The sequence below is a fragment of the Vipera ursinii genome, assembly GCF_947247035.1.
Source record: "Vipera ursinii genome assembly, chromosome: 3".
In the NCBI taxonomy this organism is placed as follows: domain Eukaryota; kingdom Metazoa; phylum Chordata; class Lepidosauria; order Squamata; family Viperidae; genus Vipera; species Vipera ursinii.
Genome location: NC_139516.1, coordinates 43,341,894 through 43,360,525, shown reverse-complemented (window position 1 = coordinate 43,360,525; position 18,632 = coordinate 43,341,894). Strand labels below are relative to the sequence as shown.

Here is an 18,632-nt window from a genome sequence, read left to right as displayed (position 1 = left end):
AACTTACTCTGCTCAATGCAGGAATCCAATCAAAAAATCCATAATCCAGCCCAGCTGTGGACTGATATGTTAGTTTTTTTTGCCCCCTATTGATCATTCAGATCTGTAATACAGTTCTCAATACAATAACTGCCATTTCTTATGAGTTATTAATGCAGTCCCCAAATACACATTTCAAGACTGCATCAATACTGCTCATGTATATGGACAATCACACTACTAATTTATATACAATTTGTACACTCAGTTAAAATTCTAAGATCCATTCAGGAATAATACTACTAGGCACACTGATCCTACGACTGTGCATTTGAGGTCTTTCTTCCAGTTGAGTAATTTCACATCTCTAATTATTAAATTCAATTTTAATTGAGTTGGCAGCACAATATCCAAAAATGAATTTGGCTGGGTCCTCAACAGCCAAACCTGAATTCCAAGGTGCTCAAGTAGTACAGTCAACAAAATATTTACAAAAGAGATTCACGAGATCATATTTCCCTGCCCAATTCATTCTGGCTTGCAATGAGATATCAGTTCAGGCTCCATGTGGTCCTTTTATAAGATGGAAATCAATAAAAATCCTTATTAACTTAACAATAATTTTATTACAGTTGTTGTCTGCGCTGGCTGAGCTATATATTTTTAATATTAGTCCAGCCTTTTTTTTTAGTTTAAAAGAAGGTGACACATTCAATCAATATATGAGCAAAGAACAGATGCTTGCACCAGCTAGTCTTGACCTGATCTATATCTCTTGTGTTCTAATTTATCTGTTCCTTGATCCATACTTATGCATCATTAACTATTACAGGAAGAAAGTATTTTTCTCCAGTACCTACGTTCTTCCTTCTTGTAAGTATATCCAACAAAGAAGCAGACAGCAGGCTGGCACAACTATAATTGGCCTGATTATGCTTCCAATTTCCATACAATGTGAGAACATCTTTTCTGAAAATGGCTTCAATCTATGGCAGGGCTTTTCAACCTTTTCACCCATTGTACCACTTTTAGGATATGGCAACATCCAAGTACCACCAGTCGCCTAGCAAGGTGTCACCCCAAAAAAAGGAAAAAAGTGATGAAGTACAGGTAGTCCTTGACTTACAACAGTTTGCTTAGTGACTGTTCAAACTTTCAATGGCACTGAAAAAAGTGCCCCCCAAGCCACAGCCAAGCAAGACACCTGCCTGCCCGCCCGGTGGCGCTCTTTCTCCTGTCTGAGGTTTTCATTGTTGTGAGCATTTCTGTTGAGGATTGGCAGCGGGGGTGGGGGGTGTTTGGCTTTTATTCCCCCCCTCTGCTGGGTGCTTGTAGCAGGTTTTGGTCACTTCACATGACTCTGGGACACCGTGACCATCATAAACATGAATCAGTTGCCAAGCATCTGAATGTAAATCACAAGACCCTGGAGATGCTGCAACATTCCAGCTGATCAGCGCTTCTTCTGGGCTCAGCAGACGTGCCAGGATCAGTGCTGAGCTCCAGCTGGAGTCTGGCGCTGATCCTGGCACTTCCGCTGAACCCTGACAGCCCTGCAGCTCCAGCCGTCTCTCGCTCAGGCTTGTGCGGTGCTGCCACCAGTTCAGCTCATTCCCCTCCCCGGCTACCACTTTTCTAGGATGGTCACGTACCACCTGCCAGGTGCCAATGTACCACAGATGGTACCACAGATGGTACCACTGGTTGAAAAGCCCTGATCTATGGCATATAAATACAATTCACATCTGAAACTCTTTTCAGTAAAAAACAGGATCTTTGAACAATGGTAAGAAAGAACTACATATCCAATTTTTTTAAAAAGAAATCCCTTTTTCAAATGTCTGCTATATATTTCCATGTACAAATTGATTCTATTATATTCCCTTTTCCAATATTTCATTTCTCTTTAGTATTTTTTAAAAATTCTCTATAAACCTGCTTAAGTAAGCACTAACCTTCTACAAAATATAAGCACCCTGAAAATGGAATCTACATGTATAGTTTTACAGTATTTTTTTTGCTCAAGACCCTCTGTTTCTATACAAAAAGAATCATATACCTATGTGATATTAGTTTCCAATTCTGTACAATATTAATAAACAAATATTAAAAGTTTTGCATTTCTGCTGTAAAATCAATATTCTTAGATTAACATTGTATTTTCAAGGGCAGGAACTGAGAGGGGAAACCGAGCTGTAACTAGGGTGATCTAGGGGTTGAATGTTGGACCCAGACTATGCAACTCATTGTAGTCAATTCTTTAGCATGGAAGTACAATGAATGGTTTTGAGCAAGTTACTCTCTCTCAACTCAACATACCTCACATGACAGTTGTTGTGGGAATAAAATGAGACATATACCTATGGTACTACATATGTACATTAAGTAGCAGTTCCTGAACTATGTAGATCCACTTTCCCCAACCCACTCTAACACCTTCTGGGAATTAAGTACCATCTGGGAATTAAGGCATATCTAGAAAACACCAAGCCTTTCCAAGATGATCCAGATATTAGCTACTATAGTTTTACCAAAAGAACATGACAAAAACTAGGAGTCAGTTTCAATACGAGATCAGATCATTCCATGGAGTGTTCTGGAACATAAATCTGAACTTCAAAATGGCATCTGAGAAGGGTCTGACTGATACAGTAAGGGCATAAGTCTTTCATCTTGGTAAATATTTTCCCAATACTTGATGTTGATTTCTAAATGTCTGTGTGTTCACGAGCAGTCTGTTCCATATTTGCTGGGATGCCAGAGGGCAATATTGTTATTAGTTCATCTTTCACCCTGATGGGCAGCATTCCCCAGTAGCAGCATCTGTTTCATGTGCCAGCTTTTAAACTGTATCCAAATGTCAATCATTCCAAACGAGATGTCAGCAACATCTTGCTGTGGGCTGATCTTCCGGACTTAGCTTTATAGATTCAGTTAGGTAGCTCTCAATCACCCCTTGATGCTAAGAGAAAAATATAAATAATTAAAAATATAAATCTACAATTTAAATATAAAAAATCATTTTGTAGGATATGACCATGTAATTACTTGGCCAATCATTTGAAAATTGTATAGACAGCAATCTCCCCTAAGAAATAGATATATGGGGATAGGCAGATGAGGATTTTATTATGGAACTGCCTGGTACATTCATGGAATTTATAAAATGTCATTTTTTTAAAAAAAACAAAACACCTCCACTTTGGCTGTAGGGGTGCTTTATTTTCTTTTTCTTATTACAGTGAATGAGGTTATTCTAAGGGAAAGCTGGCTGTCCAATGTGTTTTAATTGTTTTTGTTAAGAGCCCTCCAATTGGAGAAAACTTTATTCCTTATTCATTATGTCATTTCGATTTTCCATATTTTTTCCCTCAAATATAGAATCTCACAAATGCAGATTTCCTTCCCAATTCAAAGCTCTTTCTTAAACTTCTTAAGAAAGTTTGAAAGCCAGCCACTTTGTACTGCTTGGAGGAAGAAAAAAACAATACAACCAAAACTTATATTTTTTAAAAATGGATAAAATTTTCAGTGCCATCATCTGTATTTTAGAAGAGTCCAAGAACATTCCTGCGCAATGTAAGCATAAGACAAAAAGACATGTATTGTTTAATATAATACAAAATCATTAGTTGCAGGAAAATCAAAGCTGTCATGTTTTTCTGGCAACGGTTCAGAGAGCATCAAAGCCTTCCTACCCACTGCGTCTTTTGGTCACAGATTTCTGCTTTTATGTAATCCACTAATCATGTGATTCATCAAAGAAAAAGCCAAGAACCAGACTGTGGAAGGAAAATCTTTACATTTCTGCATATGACAATGTGAGCAAATAGCAACACCTTGTGGTGAACCAGAGTGTCTTCATCAATCATGGTTCATTAGGCAAAACACATGGCTTTTACTTGGTCATAAGGGGGAAAAAAGGAAGCTAAAATCCACAGCCAGACAATATCTTCATTAAAATGCCCTAAAGAAATCCAAGTTTCATGTTTTGACAGTAGAGCTAGTACAAAAAATATGAGATAAGACAGGGGTTCCCATTCCTGGGCCCATGGTCCATTGCCAGGTCGCGGCCCTTTAGGAACTGGGTTGTGCAAGCGGCAGACGAGCATGCAAGCGCGTGAAACTGCATTTGTGCAAGCAGTGTGTGTGCACGTGCATAACCATCTACTCTCCTCCCCCCCCCACGCCACCACTGGTCCACAGAGCCAGAAATATTGGGGACTGCTGAGTTAAGGGAACCAATGTACTTTAGGCCAGCTTATAATTAATTTTAGCTATTACATCTTCCTTTAGCTAATGACTTAAATGACAGTCTCACTAATCTTATCTTCATTACAATAATCCTGGCAGATATGGAGTCTCTCTCGTAACTTGTAGATTGAAACATGTGTAACAATTTTTATATTAAAGAGCTTTCATTCCAGCTACCTTGATTTCTATTAGAATCAGGCGCTGTAGAAGGAGATTAAGCCACAGAGAATTTGACTTGGATCTTGCAGGTACAAACACGCAGAAGCTCTACTGAAAAACATATAATAAAAATAGCTCTCTCCAATTTTTAAATGGTGTGGTTCTGAGGCAATTGGTAGTTGTAATCCAATATATCCAGAGAACTTCAGATTTTAAAAGACTATTCAGTGCCAATATATTGTTTCTTTTTGAGGTCACTTAAATCATCAGAATAGTGCTATTTCCTTCACATGTTCCATCATCATCAGAATGTATACATGGGAATATATACACACAATGGATGAAAAATATTATTTTCCCACTTTTAAAACATCAGCGGTTCTTTGTTTTATTTCCTATCCTCTCAATTTGGAATTAACGAAGAAAAACCTTGAGGCTGTTCAACTTTTTTTAACCAGGTGAGGACTGGCCAGTTGCCAAAGTATTTATGTGGCCAGGGAAGAAAAGGAGTTTGCACTAAAAATCCAATTTTCCAGAAATTGATCACAGAGAAATATCTTTTAGATTCTACAGTTTACTGATTATTGATTGACTGATTGATTGCTATCAAATTGTTGTTGACTCTTAGTGTTCATAGTTAGAATTTGCCACAATGATCTGTCCCTAATCTGGTCTTACTGTACTACAGCATACAGTCCCTTGCTATTTTAAAAAAATGTTTTCTCCCTTTTCTGATCTTCACAGGTTTGTTGGAAGAAAGCAAATTAGATCATTAAATATTTATATGGCTTATACTTTTGAAGATTTTAGTCTACCATTGATGAACTGTTATTCTGAATTGCAGGCATGTCTTTGCTGTACAAAAGAGAACAGATTTTGGACTTCTGGTGGCGGCGCGGCGCCGGAGACAGCCGTTTCGGGCTGCCCGCTGCTCAGCTGTGTTGTTTTCACCCGAAACAGCACCGATCAGCTGTTCGGGTGGATTTGAAGCCCCCTCCTTGGGAGAAGAGGAGGGGGTGAGGCCCCAGGTAGGGGTTGAGTTCTCCGGGGCCGCCTGAGCTTAAAGCTTGGGCGGCTGAAGGATTGAACTCCCCCGTAGCCTGGGTTGCTCCCAGCTGTTCAGCGTCTCTGCTCCGGGATTTTTGGAGCAGAGCCAGGCGTTTGCGACCACCCCTGCCAGAAGGAAAGACCCTGGAATAAAAAGGAGCAGGCAGAGCGGTACAGGAGGACAAGGTGAAGAGGACTTTTATTTTTACTCTCTAGCTTAATGGACTTTATAAACTTAAAGTGAAAGTGCGCAACAAGTGAAAGTAAAAAGATGGCAGCTAAACCTCCCTGGTTTCTGGATTTAAAGTTAATGCACGAAAAACTAAAATTCTGGCCAAAAATATGACAGTATCGCAAAAGGCTCTTTTAGAAGGATTAACTGGATTTGAGATTGCTAAAAGGGTCAAATACTTGGGGGTGTTTTTGTCACCCTCTAATACAAAGTTATATAAAAATAACTATGAAAAATTATGGGGAAAAATTCAAAAAGAAATGGAGAGCTGGGAAAAATTGCAATTGTCTTTGTTGGGGCGAATCGCAGCAGTGAAAATGAATGTCCTGCCTAAATTTTTATTCTTATTTCAAATGATACCGGTTCTTAAGAAAGATTCTAATCTGGAGGAATGGCAGCGAGGTATCAACAAATTTGTCTGGGCAGGGAAAAGGCCACGAGTTAAACTTAAGATTATGCAGGATACTCGTGAAAGAGGTGGTCTTAAAATGCCCAATCTTAAATTATATTATGAAGCTGCTGCGTTAGCAGGAATAAGTGATTGGATTAATTTGACACAAGAGAGATTATTAAATCTTGAGGGCCACGACTTGTTGTTTGGCTGGCATGCATATTTGTTGTATGATAAAAAGGTAGATAATGTGTTTAAAGCGCATATTTTAAGACAGGCATTGTTGAGAGTTTGGAAGAAGTATAGACATAAGTTAGATTGCAGGATACCATTGTGGGCAATCCCAAAACACGCAATAGAAAATATAAATGTTGGTTTTAAACATGATGTGACTACGTATAAGGAGATTTTAAGTTTGGAAAGAAATGTCTGGTGTCTGAAACCGTACACTCTCTTGCGAGATGAGAAGATTGTTCAAACTTGGTTCCAATATATTCAGCTACGGGCCAGGTGGAAAGAAGATCAGAAAATTGGTTTTACAATGACTGATGAAAATCTGATAAAGCAAATTAGAAAGCAGAGTCCAGCACATATCAAACGGATATATCTTGCATTGATAGAAATTGACTCAGAAACAGAACTTGTTAAAGATTGTATGATAAAATGGGCCCAAAACATCCAAGAAGTTATTACAATGGACACGTGGGAAAAGATCTGGGTGAGGAACGTAAAATTTACACAAGCTCAAAACTTAAGAGAGAACTTTTATAAAATGTTTTATAGATGGCATCTAGATCCTAAGAAGCTTGCAAGTATGTATCCGAATTATCAGCCTAAGTGCTGGAGGTGTGGCGATGAAGATGCAACATATTTTCACATATGGTGGACTTGTAAAAAGGTTAAGGCCTTTTGGATAAAAATTTGGTGGAACATGCAGAAGATTTTCAAGCAAAGGATAAAGTTTTGTCCGCAACTTTTTTTGTTAGGTATAATTACAGATGCTACGGTTGTGGACACTAAGCTGATGTTGAATTTAATTACGGCAGCAAGACTCTTAATAGGTCAATATTGGAAGAAGGAGGAACTGCCGACTGTAGAAGAATGGACTTTAAAGGTTTCTGACCTGGCAGAGATGGCAAAGATCTCGGCTTACTTGAAAGATCACTCGCAAGAACGTTATATTATGGAGTGGAGAAAATGGATTGAGTATATCCAGAACAAATATGGGACTAAAAAGTTTCATGTAGCATTTGAATAAGTCTTCCTTTCTTTTTCTTTTTTCCTTTTTTTATATTTAATAGTAATAGCGTTTGTAGTTATCCTATATGAGCTAGAGAGTGATAGATTTTAGAGTTTATGGTTGTTAGCATATGGATGTTTATGATTGTTTTTTTTTTGTTTTTATACCTTGTACTTAGCTCTGGGAAGTCGGGGGGAGGGGTAGGGAGGGATGGGTACGGGAGGGGGAGGGGGGATTGTTAAAGATAAAATGTATGTTAAAACTTTTCAATAAAAAAAAGAGAACAGATTTTCTATTTCTTATAAGCAATTGGCTACTTACTCTGGATAGGGCTTGCCTTGTCAGGGTCTCAAAAGCCTGCACCACATTAATATCATTTTTGGCACTAACTTCAAAATATGCTAGATCTTTCTCCTTGCACCAGGATGAAGCCACCTCTTTGGACACCTAAAATAATAATAATAATAAAAACAAAATGATTAGCTGTTTCTTTCAAGAATGATTGAAATGAATGCAATGAAAGTGCTGTTTATAGTTGTCCTCCCCAAATAATGGAATATTAATAATAAATAATATCAAATATATAATGTATAGTATAACATAATACATAATACATCATATCATGTATCATATCGTATCGTATCGTATCATGAATCTTGGATGGCACATAGAAAATCTGCACATTGACAGAATTTCCATCTGTCAAATGCAAAAGTCACACTGCTTGGATCCGCATATATACAAGTAGTTCTCAACTCCCAACAGTTCATTTAATGACTATTCAAAGCTACAATGGCACTGAAAAAAGTGACTTATACCTTTTTTTTACACAACCATTGCAGAATCCCCGTGGTCACATTATCAAAATTCAGACACTTGGCAACTGGTTCATACTTATGACTGTTCCAGTGTCCCAGGGTCATGTGATCACCTTTAGCCACCTTCTGACAAGCAAATTCAATGGGGAAGCCAGATTTACTTTTCAACCGGATTACTAACTTAACAAATGCAATAATTCACTTAACAGCTGTGGCAAGAAAGTTTTTAAAATGGGGCAAACTTCACTTGCTTAGCAATGGAAATGTTGGGCTCAATTGTGGTCATAATTTGAGGACTACCTCAACTGTGTATGCCGATGTATCTATGCCGATACATTACGACATCCTAGGTTCTTTGAAAGAACTCGATACATATTAAGGCAACACCAGCTAAAGCAATAGTTAAATGGCCAAAAAAATTATACATTGTTGTGTGCAATAAATTATAATATAATACATAAACAATAATAATCTTATCTTGAGTTGTACTAGGAAAGTTTTATATAGTGGTTAAACGAATATATTCTTGAAGCATCAGAGATCCTTGGAGAAGACAAGCTAATTGACAGGGAATACATGCTACACAGTTTTGTTTTAATACAGGTCTAATTCTAGTAGAGGGTAATTTTCATTCAAATACAAGGAACAATTTCTTAAAAACAGTTATACTTTCGTATAATGCAGAAGATATTTTTCACTGAAGGACTTATGCAAGGGCTGGACAACCATCTGCTGTAGAAGCTCAGCAGCAAGATTTCTTGCATTATTCAGAGGCTAGACGAGATCCTATCCATTTTGATAGCTAACAAAAGGAATCCAGAGGAATGCAGACCTTCTGCACAAACACAACTTAGTTCCAATATTCAATATCTGGAGATGGGAAAGTCCTATAATAAGTAGCATGGTAAAGATGCAAATAATTCTTTGTGTTACAAAAATGTTACTTTTTCTTTAAGTTTATTATCTGAGAACAAACTGAAAATTTGTTCTCAGACCCTGATTGGACAGCTCTTTATTCAACTTCCCTTCTTATTTCTACTTCCATCTCTTACTTGTCGATCTTTCAGATCAATTTTATTCCCCAGCACAACCATTGGGAAGCCTTGCCCTGTAGAGTTGACTTTCTGAAGAAAATCATTCCTCCAAACATCCAAGGACTCAAAAGAATCCATATCTGTGACATCAAAAGCCAGCATGCAACCATCTGAACCTTTGTAGAAGGTGGACACAATGGACCGGAATCGTTCCTGGCCTCCAGTGTCCCAAATCTAAAGGAGGAGGAACATACAAGTGTTAGTATTTGTAATGTCAAAAACATTACTATTCTACAGTTCAGTCGTAATTATATTTGATAAGCGCACTCATTACATAACTATGAGAATATATTAACCTGTTCACAAAATGGATCTTATAACGGGGAGCGATATTTTCAAAATCCCTACATATCAGAATATAGGGATGGGATGCTTGGAATGCTCTTTACCATTCTAGTGGGGCTACTGTGGGCCTCAAAAGCATTCATATAACATCAAGGGTACCGGAAGTGGATGCTTTGCTTTGTAATATCTCCTTCCTTCCTAATATTAAGCAAAAAATACAGTCAGACAGGCAGCTATCTCCGAGGCACACTGAATAACACAAGGAAAGCCTCCCTTGCTTTATATTGAGGGAAACATCTGAACAAGGAGTCATGCTGCATACTTCAGGAAAGGAAAAGAGTATGAATGAATGAGCAGCAGGTTCAGTTCCACAGGTGACAATAATGAAGGTTATGTTTATATGAAATATGAATATTGACAATGATGTGTTATCAGTTAAGAAATAGCAAGAAAATGGTGCTCACTGAGGCAATTGGCTAGCAGAAGACTAATTTGGGACAAATTTGCAGAGGCTGTTACACAAACTGATTAACTATGCTTGCTGCTGAACTCCCACCTTGCCTCCCTATAGGTCACTGACATATAGGTAGGTGATTCATCTTCTCAAAGGAAAACCAAAATACCATCAGAACACCCAACACTTTAAAGGTGACTATGTGAAAAACAAAAAAATTATTAACAAAGTCAGCATTTTAGTAAGAGATGCAATTATAAATTCTTAAGCTCTGAAGGAGTCTGATAGATCCTTTCCTAACAAATTTTATTAAAAAGCACATAACTTTGTAAGCTGCAGCTCACTTCAATAATGCCAGCTACCAGACTCCTCTTGATTTTTTTGCCACCATAGACTAACATTATTTTCTTCTTACAATGTCAAGCTCTGATCTCCCTTGGAAATTTGCTGCCAACAAATATGAAAGTATTTCACAATATCTGTCTTTTCTTTGCAGTACATTTGACTGAGCTATAAATATTTGGCTAAGCATGGAATAAGAGATCTGAGACATTAAAACATCTGTCACCTGCAATTTCAGTGGTGTGTGATCTACTTCCATAACTTTGGACAAAATACTAGCTCCCAGGGTGGTGCGATAGTCTTCATAAAATCTCTTGTGAATGTACTGATGTAGGAGAGAAGTTTTTCCTACACTGTGGTGAAAGAAGAAGCACATATACAAATTTCATTTCAACAAGTTTGGATTGGAATGTTTTAAAAGATTGTCCATTAATGTTCTGTTTCACTTGAACTGATGAAATCAGAAAATCCTAATCAAAGATGAATTCTAATCCTAATCAGTTATTGCCTGTACTAAAATAAGTCTGTAGAAATGTTAGAATTATTTAATTATACTCTTTGTGCAATTTAGGGGATCAGCATGGCCTTGTCTCAGACACTGTATCCATTGCTTTTATATTTGTTTGCAAGCAACAAATATGAGCTCATCTCCCCACTAGGTTCTTATGTAATTTATAGAAGATGTGTCTTTCTTGGTGTCTAAAAGAGAATGGTCTGGACATTTCACTCCATGTACTGATGGTGCTATCATTCAGGTTTGTTTCTTTGATGATGATCCAGGTTTTAATATCTGCATAGCAAGTATTAGTTGAGTAAGTGAAAGTGTTCAGTATAATCTATCTGACCCAGTATTAGCCAACAAAACACCTAGAGTTGCCATTTAATCATATATTTGGACTGCGATCTGTTCTTAAACTTAGCAGGCTCTCTTTGGTGTAATTTTTGTAAGTAGTCACTTTTTTAATTTCCAGAACACCATTTCTATTCTTTGCTTTGTCTTCTGATTTCTACTTGTTGGGCTGTATGAATTTTCTTATACAACACCTGTTTAATATATTTACCCTGGCATATTCTAATTGCTTTATCTGCAAGTGGACAGTGGAAAATCTCTAATCAATATACAAACATTATAAAAGAAATGTAAATTCAAATGAATACAATAATTCTCCTAGATCAGGGACAGCAAACTCTGTTTTCTTTCCTTGTAACTCTCCCAGCTTCAGAAGAAAAATATGGATGCTCAAAATATTATGTCGCAATTCATACAATGGGAATTGGTGAGGCATAATGGTGAAAGTGCTGGAGAGCCAGGTTCCAGTCCAGACATGTCAAACACAAGGCCCAGGGGCCAGATCTGGCCCGTGAAGAGGTTTCATGTGGCCCACGAAGCCATCCTGAAAACAGTAAGGGAACGGCCCCCACTGCCTTGGCCCTGGCTCAGAGACCTTTCTTCTGCCAGAGACCCTCAGATCTGTCCCACTCCTGCCCAGGCCCCCATAGGCACCCTTGATGCGAACGATGTAGAGTTGGCCACGCCCACCCAGCAGGCCATACACACTCTAGCCACGCCCACCCAGTAGGCCACACCCACCCTGGCCAAACCCACCCAGCCCCCTGAGGGCAACCGCAATGCTGATGCGGGCCTCAATGAAATTGAGTTTGACAACCCTGTTCTAGTCCATCTCTCCCAGAGGCTTGTTCAGTGACTGTGGGCCAATCTCTCACCCCTCACAACAAGGTTGTTGTTGTGGGGGGGGGGGGAATAGGAAGAAAGCAACATACTAAGACTATAATGTGATGATGAGTTTTTGTGGACTCTTAGTAACCATATAAATTTCTTCAGAAAGAAATAATATACAGTACTTACTAACAAATATTATTTTTTTGCTTACATATATACCACTACATTAATGAACACTCACAGCAGTTTGGAAAACATTAAAAAAAATACCCATAACAGTTTATGGGGTGGTGGTTGTGAGAATATCTCAAACTCCATTTCAAAATTGTAGCCATCCAGTTTCAACAATGAACTGGGTGATTCAAATATTTATTTCAAAGAAGTTATTTCATCAAATTAGTTATAGATAATAACTTCCAAGTTAATCTTGCATAGCATATGTTTGCAAATATTGATCAATATACAATATACAAATGTAATTGACAAAAATAATCCTATGGATTGTTTATTTGGAAGCAAATAGCAACTACTGTACAGTAGAAACTAGAGACAATCCCAAAGATGCTTTTTCACGAGGCAACTGGACTTTCTTGTTTTTCTTGGAAGATGTTTCGTTTCGCATCAGCTGAAGAAGCTTCTTGGATGAGAAGTGAAATGTCTTCCAAGAAAAATAAGTAGTCCAGTTACCTTGTGAAAAAAGCATCTTTGGGATAACTATGACCTGGATGCCTGAGAATCTCCATAAACATTCAACTAGAGACAACTTAAAAAAGAAAGAAATATTCTCTTTGCCTGCTTGTTATTTATCTGATCTGTAGCGTATCACTAACAAATTGCTAACTCAATCTGGTCATACTAGTAGCACAAAGTAGATAGCTCTAGTGTAATATTCCTATTAAAGTCAGAAAGTAGAAATTCCATTTTTTTCTGGAGTGACTGGTCATAAATCCATGGCACATTCATCTAAGTACTTTGATCTTTTTAAAAATAGGTTAACTACAACGGTCATATGTCAAAGGACTTTTTTCTAAACTAATATATCTGGATAGTGAGGGTTGCTTAAGGAACACCTTTATTGAATCACAAAAGTCATCTGTCACATCCATAATTTTCCTTGACTTACTTTATGGTGGGTTAAAAAAAAAGAAATTGAACATTTTATGATGTACTGTCAGTTGCATTTCACATATCTATCACCAATCCTTTAAAACATTATTGCAGCAGTTTTTCCACATCATATTAGAAAGAGGAATTCCAAGAACTGAAATAGTATTTTAAGTATTTATGGACATGAAATTCCATTTTCTAAGAGTATATGCACCATTTAATTAAAAATTAATTATATGTTAATATTTCATTGTACACCTCCCAGTCCCTCTTTGAGGGAGACGGGCAGTTCAGAAATGTGAAAAATAAATAACTTTTTTTAAAAAAAATACACATTTTCCCAAAATACATATTTATAATTCATCAATAATGAGGAACAGAGAACTTACGAATGAGGATTATCCAGCAAATTAGTCTAAGGAGTCCTTAAACTCCACCTGCCTATTCTTTAAAATGTATCCCTTCTGCTTCACTTAGAGAAAAAAATTCCATCTGGGTGGGAAAAAAAATAGCCAGGACTATAAAAGAAGTAATGAATAAGGATTTGCTAGTGAACATTATGCAGCAAATTCAAGCTGGAATTCCATATTTTTCTATTCTGCTCACAAATGCCTGAAATTTAAAACTACAAAAGTTCCTCTTCTCCCACTCTAAACTCTACATAATTATGTGAACCTACTTTGATTTTTAATGGAAAAAATTCTTTCCTCTTTCCAATGTCAGAAAAAAAATACACCATTATTTTCAACTTATTTTAAACTTGCAAGATTCTATTACAACCAGTAAAAGTAGTTTTAAGTTTCCTGTGGAGTTGATTACTGGGTCTGGTCTATCTAGTGGATAGATACACTCTGATTATGTTGTACGTCCTTCTCCTATTTGCATTAGGAATAAGACAGCATCTGAGCTGCAGAAGCATATTGTCATAAAAGAATACTATCTGCCTTCTGTGGACTTAAAATATATTTAATCCCTTGTTGCCCTAGCAATGGATTTTGCATATCTTTGTCAAAGTCATCTTCCTTACTCTCTATACTACTCCACCTAGTAGTCTCTACATCACTCCCAACCAAGGCACATGCTCCAGGTCCCCTCTATTCAATAATGTCATCTTATTGGAGTCCTGCTTTCTCTGTGGAACAACATCCCTGTAAAGATCCAGACTATCTTATTTGTTGTAAGACTCTGAAGACTTGGCTGTCTTGGCTGACATTTGGGCTAGGAGGTTAGGTGAGTTATGTTGTTGGCATGGTTTTATGGCTGGCATATATACTCCAGTTGGTTATCATGGATTATTGTTTGTAACTGCTGATTTTGTATGTCACCATATTCACTGTTATAAGATGATTACATAATTACATAAATAAACAAACACTTCTGGGATAGTCACTAGAAAGCCAAAGTCAGAAGAGGACATCCCAGTTCAAATCATTCTCCATGCAGCCCTGTGACTTTCAGCCACTTGCCATTTTATTGTTTTATGTCTCCTTAACTGGTCTCACAAACTTATTACGAGAATAAAATGGGAGTTCACGATGACAGAGAAATGCATCTTAGAAAAGATTTTTAAAATATGCTTACCCCAAGGCTCCAATGATAATGATTTTCAAATCTACTTTTTTACTTGGACCCATGAATGTGGGACCTACAATGTGAAAAGGAGAAAAGAAACAATTATTTTGTATCTCAAATCACCAAAATAACAGAAAGTCATTCAGAAACACATATATAGCATAGCATAGCAGCAGTAAGCATTAAATCCCAAGTATCTTACTGTTTTATTTTGTTTTACTGCAGAAAAAGCATGTTTGGTTTTGGATAAGACTCCTTAATAAACCTTCTCTCAAGGATTATACCGTATAGGATTTAATGTCTGTTTGTCACAAAGAATAGGTGGACAGATTTAGCAGGTGAGCTCACATTTTTAAGCAGTGTCAGGGGCATTGTGGGGCTTAAATCCTGCCATCTAGAAAGTGATAAAAAGAAAAAGAAGTAAGGAAGGAATTTCTTGTTCATACTTATGCGTGGAGAGCAACTGAGATTTCACGTCAAGGACTTCTCTGCTTTGAAGTACCCCCAGAAAGATAACGAGGACGTTATCTAATCCTAGATAACGTCCTCATTATAATATAATTAGACAATTGCTATTTCCATGCTTCAAACAAGAAGTGGGGTCAGGATGGATGACCTGTCGATTTAAAAAGAAAATATGCAAAATGTTCTTTCTAACCTCATTCAACTGATTGTTTTCTTCTTCCTGGCTAAGGTTAGTTCCCCACTATTGTTAAATAGCCATCAATTTGCTCCTTATCTCAAGCTATTATACATAGGGCATTTACCAATGCCTGTATAGCGTGTTTCCCCATTTATATATCATGCAAAAACTTTTTTTATAATTACAGTGAAGATGATGTTAAATTGAATGTCTTGGGTTATTTTTTGCTAATAAATAAAACAGCTTGTAGCTGGTGATGCAGTTATTGAATGAGGAGGAACAAATAAGCAGGAGACTAAGCCCGTGATCTGGAACAGGATCCCCTCACAAACCAGCTCCTGGAATTGAATAAAGTCTCCTGCTGTGAGCAGGGGGTTGGACTAGAACAGTGGTGGCGAACCTTTTAGAGACCGAGTGCCCAAACTGCAACCCAAAACCCACTTATTTATTGCTGGGTGCCAGGTGGGCATGGCCCACTGGGTGGGTGTGGCTGTGGTGGTTATGGAAGATTGGGTGGGTGTGGCCAAGGTGGGTGTGGTCACCTCAATGTTGCTCATGGGAAGGGACAACTGTGGGGGTGGGCAGGGTTGGGGGAGCTCCAGGAGGTCTCTAGAAGGTGGGGCGGTAGGTATGAGATTCATCCTGTGGGATGAGGTGAGGCAGGATGGGGGTGCTATTGCCATGGGGCAAGGCAAGGGCAGCTGCTGCCTGACACCATCGGCCCCTGCACACAGAGGCCAGCAAGCGCATGGGGCCAACGGTGTCCGTCAGTAGTCACAACCTGCCGGCCCCTTGACAGACGCACTCTGGGGCTCCGCAGCCTGTCACCAGCAGTTCAAAGAAGCTGCCTCCGAGATGGATGGTCAGCCAACAGCTGAGGAAGTGATGCAGTGGGTTGTGCCTGGGAAAAGGAGAGCATGTGAGGCCAGGAGGGACGGGATGGGGGGGAGGGAAACCAGCCGTGCCAGGATGCATTCAGCCACGTGGTTGAAGAGGGACAGTTGTCACCTCCAGGGCATGGAACGGGTGCCCACAGAGAGAGCTCTGAGTGCTGCCTCTGGCACCCGTGCCATATGTTTGCCATCACTGGACTAGAAGACCTCCAAAGTCTCTTCCAACTCTATTATGCTGTCCACCTTGGTGAACTGCTTCCCAGGTAATCTACATTCTCTCCATAATATGCAAACAGCAAATAATAATATTAATAATGATTTTACTTTGCTGTGTACGTAATAATATCAGCAGCTAATTATGGCTTGAACCAGAGAATTTGTAATTGTGCTGCTCTGCTTATAGTGGCTTATGTTGTTTGGGTTCATTTTTATCATAAGATTTAAGATGCACTAAAAAAACCACCAAGTATTAAATAAAAGGAAATGTGAACACAAATAAAAAGACGCTTTTATAACTTTGATTCCATCTGCCTTTCCTGCAATAATTCCCACATTTATGCTGTAGTTTCTGCAGCAATGAAAGGAGAAAGAACTTGGGACACCTTTTATACAGAGCTGACAACGAGGTGATTGTCACTCAAAGGGCTCTAAACAAACCTACCAGTGATGCTGCTACATGTGGGAGATAGCACCATACATTGTCATTTAACAAAGGCTTTCTCCATGGATATATTACTTCTTGTCTAAATGAAAAAAAAATCTTTGTCTTCTTGGGCTTGACTGTCATTGATTTGCCCTCATCCAAGGTTCAATATTATGTAGCCCTAATAAAGGACAGCCTTCTTTAGAAATCCCTGGGAGTCCTTAAGTGTTTTTATCTAATAAAATAAATTGGAGAATATAGCTTATTTTATGTATATGATAGTTGCAATCTCTAATGCATCAAAATATAGGATGTGCAAACACCTGGAGTTATAGTTTTTAAATTCCCATGGTTGCTCCAACTGTGACTAATCAGGAATATTATTATTACAATAATAATTTAAAAATCTATCTTTAGTCACATTATTAGAGAATAATTTGATAGGTAGATCAATGCCTAAATACCTGGCTGATTGTGACCAAATATAATGATATATCAAATTATCTCTCTCTCTCATACAATTATGTTAGGGACGCGGTGGCTCAGTGGGTTGGGACACTGAGCTTGTTGATCAGAAGGTCGGCAGTTTGGCGGGTCGAAACCCGAGTGCCGCGTAACAGAGTGAGCGCCTGTTACTCGTCCCAGCTTCTGCCAACCTAGCAGTTCAAAAGCATGTAAAAATGCAAGTAGAAAAATAGGGACCACTCCGGTGGGAAGGTAACAGCATTCCGTATGCCTTTGGCATCTAGTCATGCCGGCCACATGACCACAGAGATGTCCTCGGACAAGTGCTGGCTCTTCGGCTTTGAAACGGAGATGAGCACCGGCCCCTAGAGTCGGAAACGACTAGCACGCATGTGCGGGGGAACCTTTACCTTTTTACCTTTACTCATACAATAGGATTTTAAGATTGCATTCTTAGGGCATTCAGGCACAGCGTCAATCTATAGCTTACTGTTCACTAAAAGATTTTGATCTTATTACAAAGGAAGGGGAACAGGAAAAAAAAATGAGCTCAAAGCTACGATTGTTCATTCTCATTCTCATCATGGCAGACCATGGTTTGTGGTCACACCTCAACCAAACCTATGTGGATTCATTTGGGGAACCATCCTTGATACATATGTAGCATATTTTTATTATTACTGATAAATCTCAAGCTACAATTTCTCGAATTGCTCAAATGTAGTGATCCTGCTCCCTTCTATTCAATATCAAATTTGAAAAAAACAAACTAAAATGCCAACATAAGAACATGTGTGCTTCATATCCCCACGCATATCTCCCATCTCTTGTTTCAGTTCCGCCAAATCTTTTGCTGTGGATTCCTGGTTTTTTGTCATAGCTTCCTGTATGGAGTATAACAAATTCTGAATTCCTTGAAGCGTAGGTGTCTTCTCAGCTGCTGCCACAGTCTCTAAGGATCTATGCAGGGTAGGTGGGGTCGTAATTGGAGCAGATGACGTAGATGTCAAAAGCTTCTTCCCAATTTTTGATGAGGAGCTGGACATTTCTGTTACGCAGAAGAAGAGCCTCCTCCAAACGAGCATATAATTATGAAGAGGAAAAAAACCACCCGTAAGTATCAACTAGTCTCTGCAGCACCCTAATAGTTAATTAATATTCTAATGGGCTGACAGATAAAGAACCAGAAAAAAGGAACAGAAATATATATAACTATGTTACAAGTCTCCCTTCTTGCAGACGTTCCTCGCCGCTCTCCTGCAGTTCCCTGTGGCTAATTTATAGCTATAGCTTAGTCACCATACAATCCACATCCAAGCCAGAAGGGGGTAGC

At 38.4% G+C, this 18,632-nt stretch overlaps 1 protein-coding gene across 2 annotated transcripts in view; it reads right to left on the bottom strand.

The window, feature by feature from the left end:
- Nucleotides 1-386: 386 nt before the first annotated feature.
- The window catches only part of RAB7B (RAB7B, member RAS oncogene family), a 30,364-nt gene continuing 12,118 nt past the window's right edge, over nucleotides 387-18,632 (bottom strand). For both annotated transcript variants that reach the window (XM_083357491.1, XM_083357492.1), the window contains 5 exons: nucleotides 14,665-14,728; nucleotides 10,522-10,648; nucleotides 9,173-9,388; nucleotides 7,624-7,749; nucleotides 387-2,941 (listed from right to left, as the gene is read on the bottom strand). In XM_083357491.1, coding sequence (XP_083213617.1) covers nucleotides 2,861-2,941; nucleotides 7,624-7,749; nucleotides 9,173-9,388; nucleotides 10,522-10,648; nucleotides 14,665-14,717 — 603 coding nt within the window. In that variant the 5' untranslated portion in view covers nucleotides 14,718-14,728 and the 3' untranslated portion in view covers nucleotides 387-2,860. The remainder of the gene's footprint in view (nucleotides 2,942-7,623; nucleotides 7,750-9,172; nucleotides 9,389-10,521; nucleotides 10,649-14,664; nucleotides 14,729-18,632) is intronic.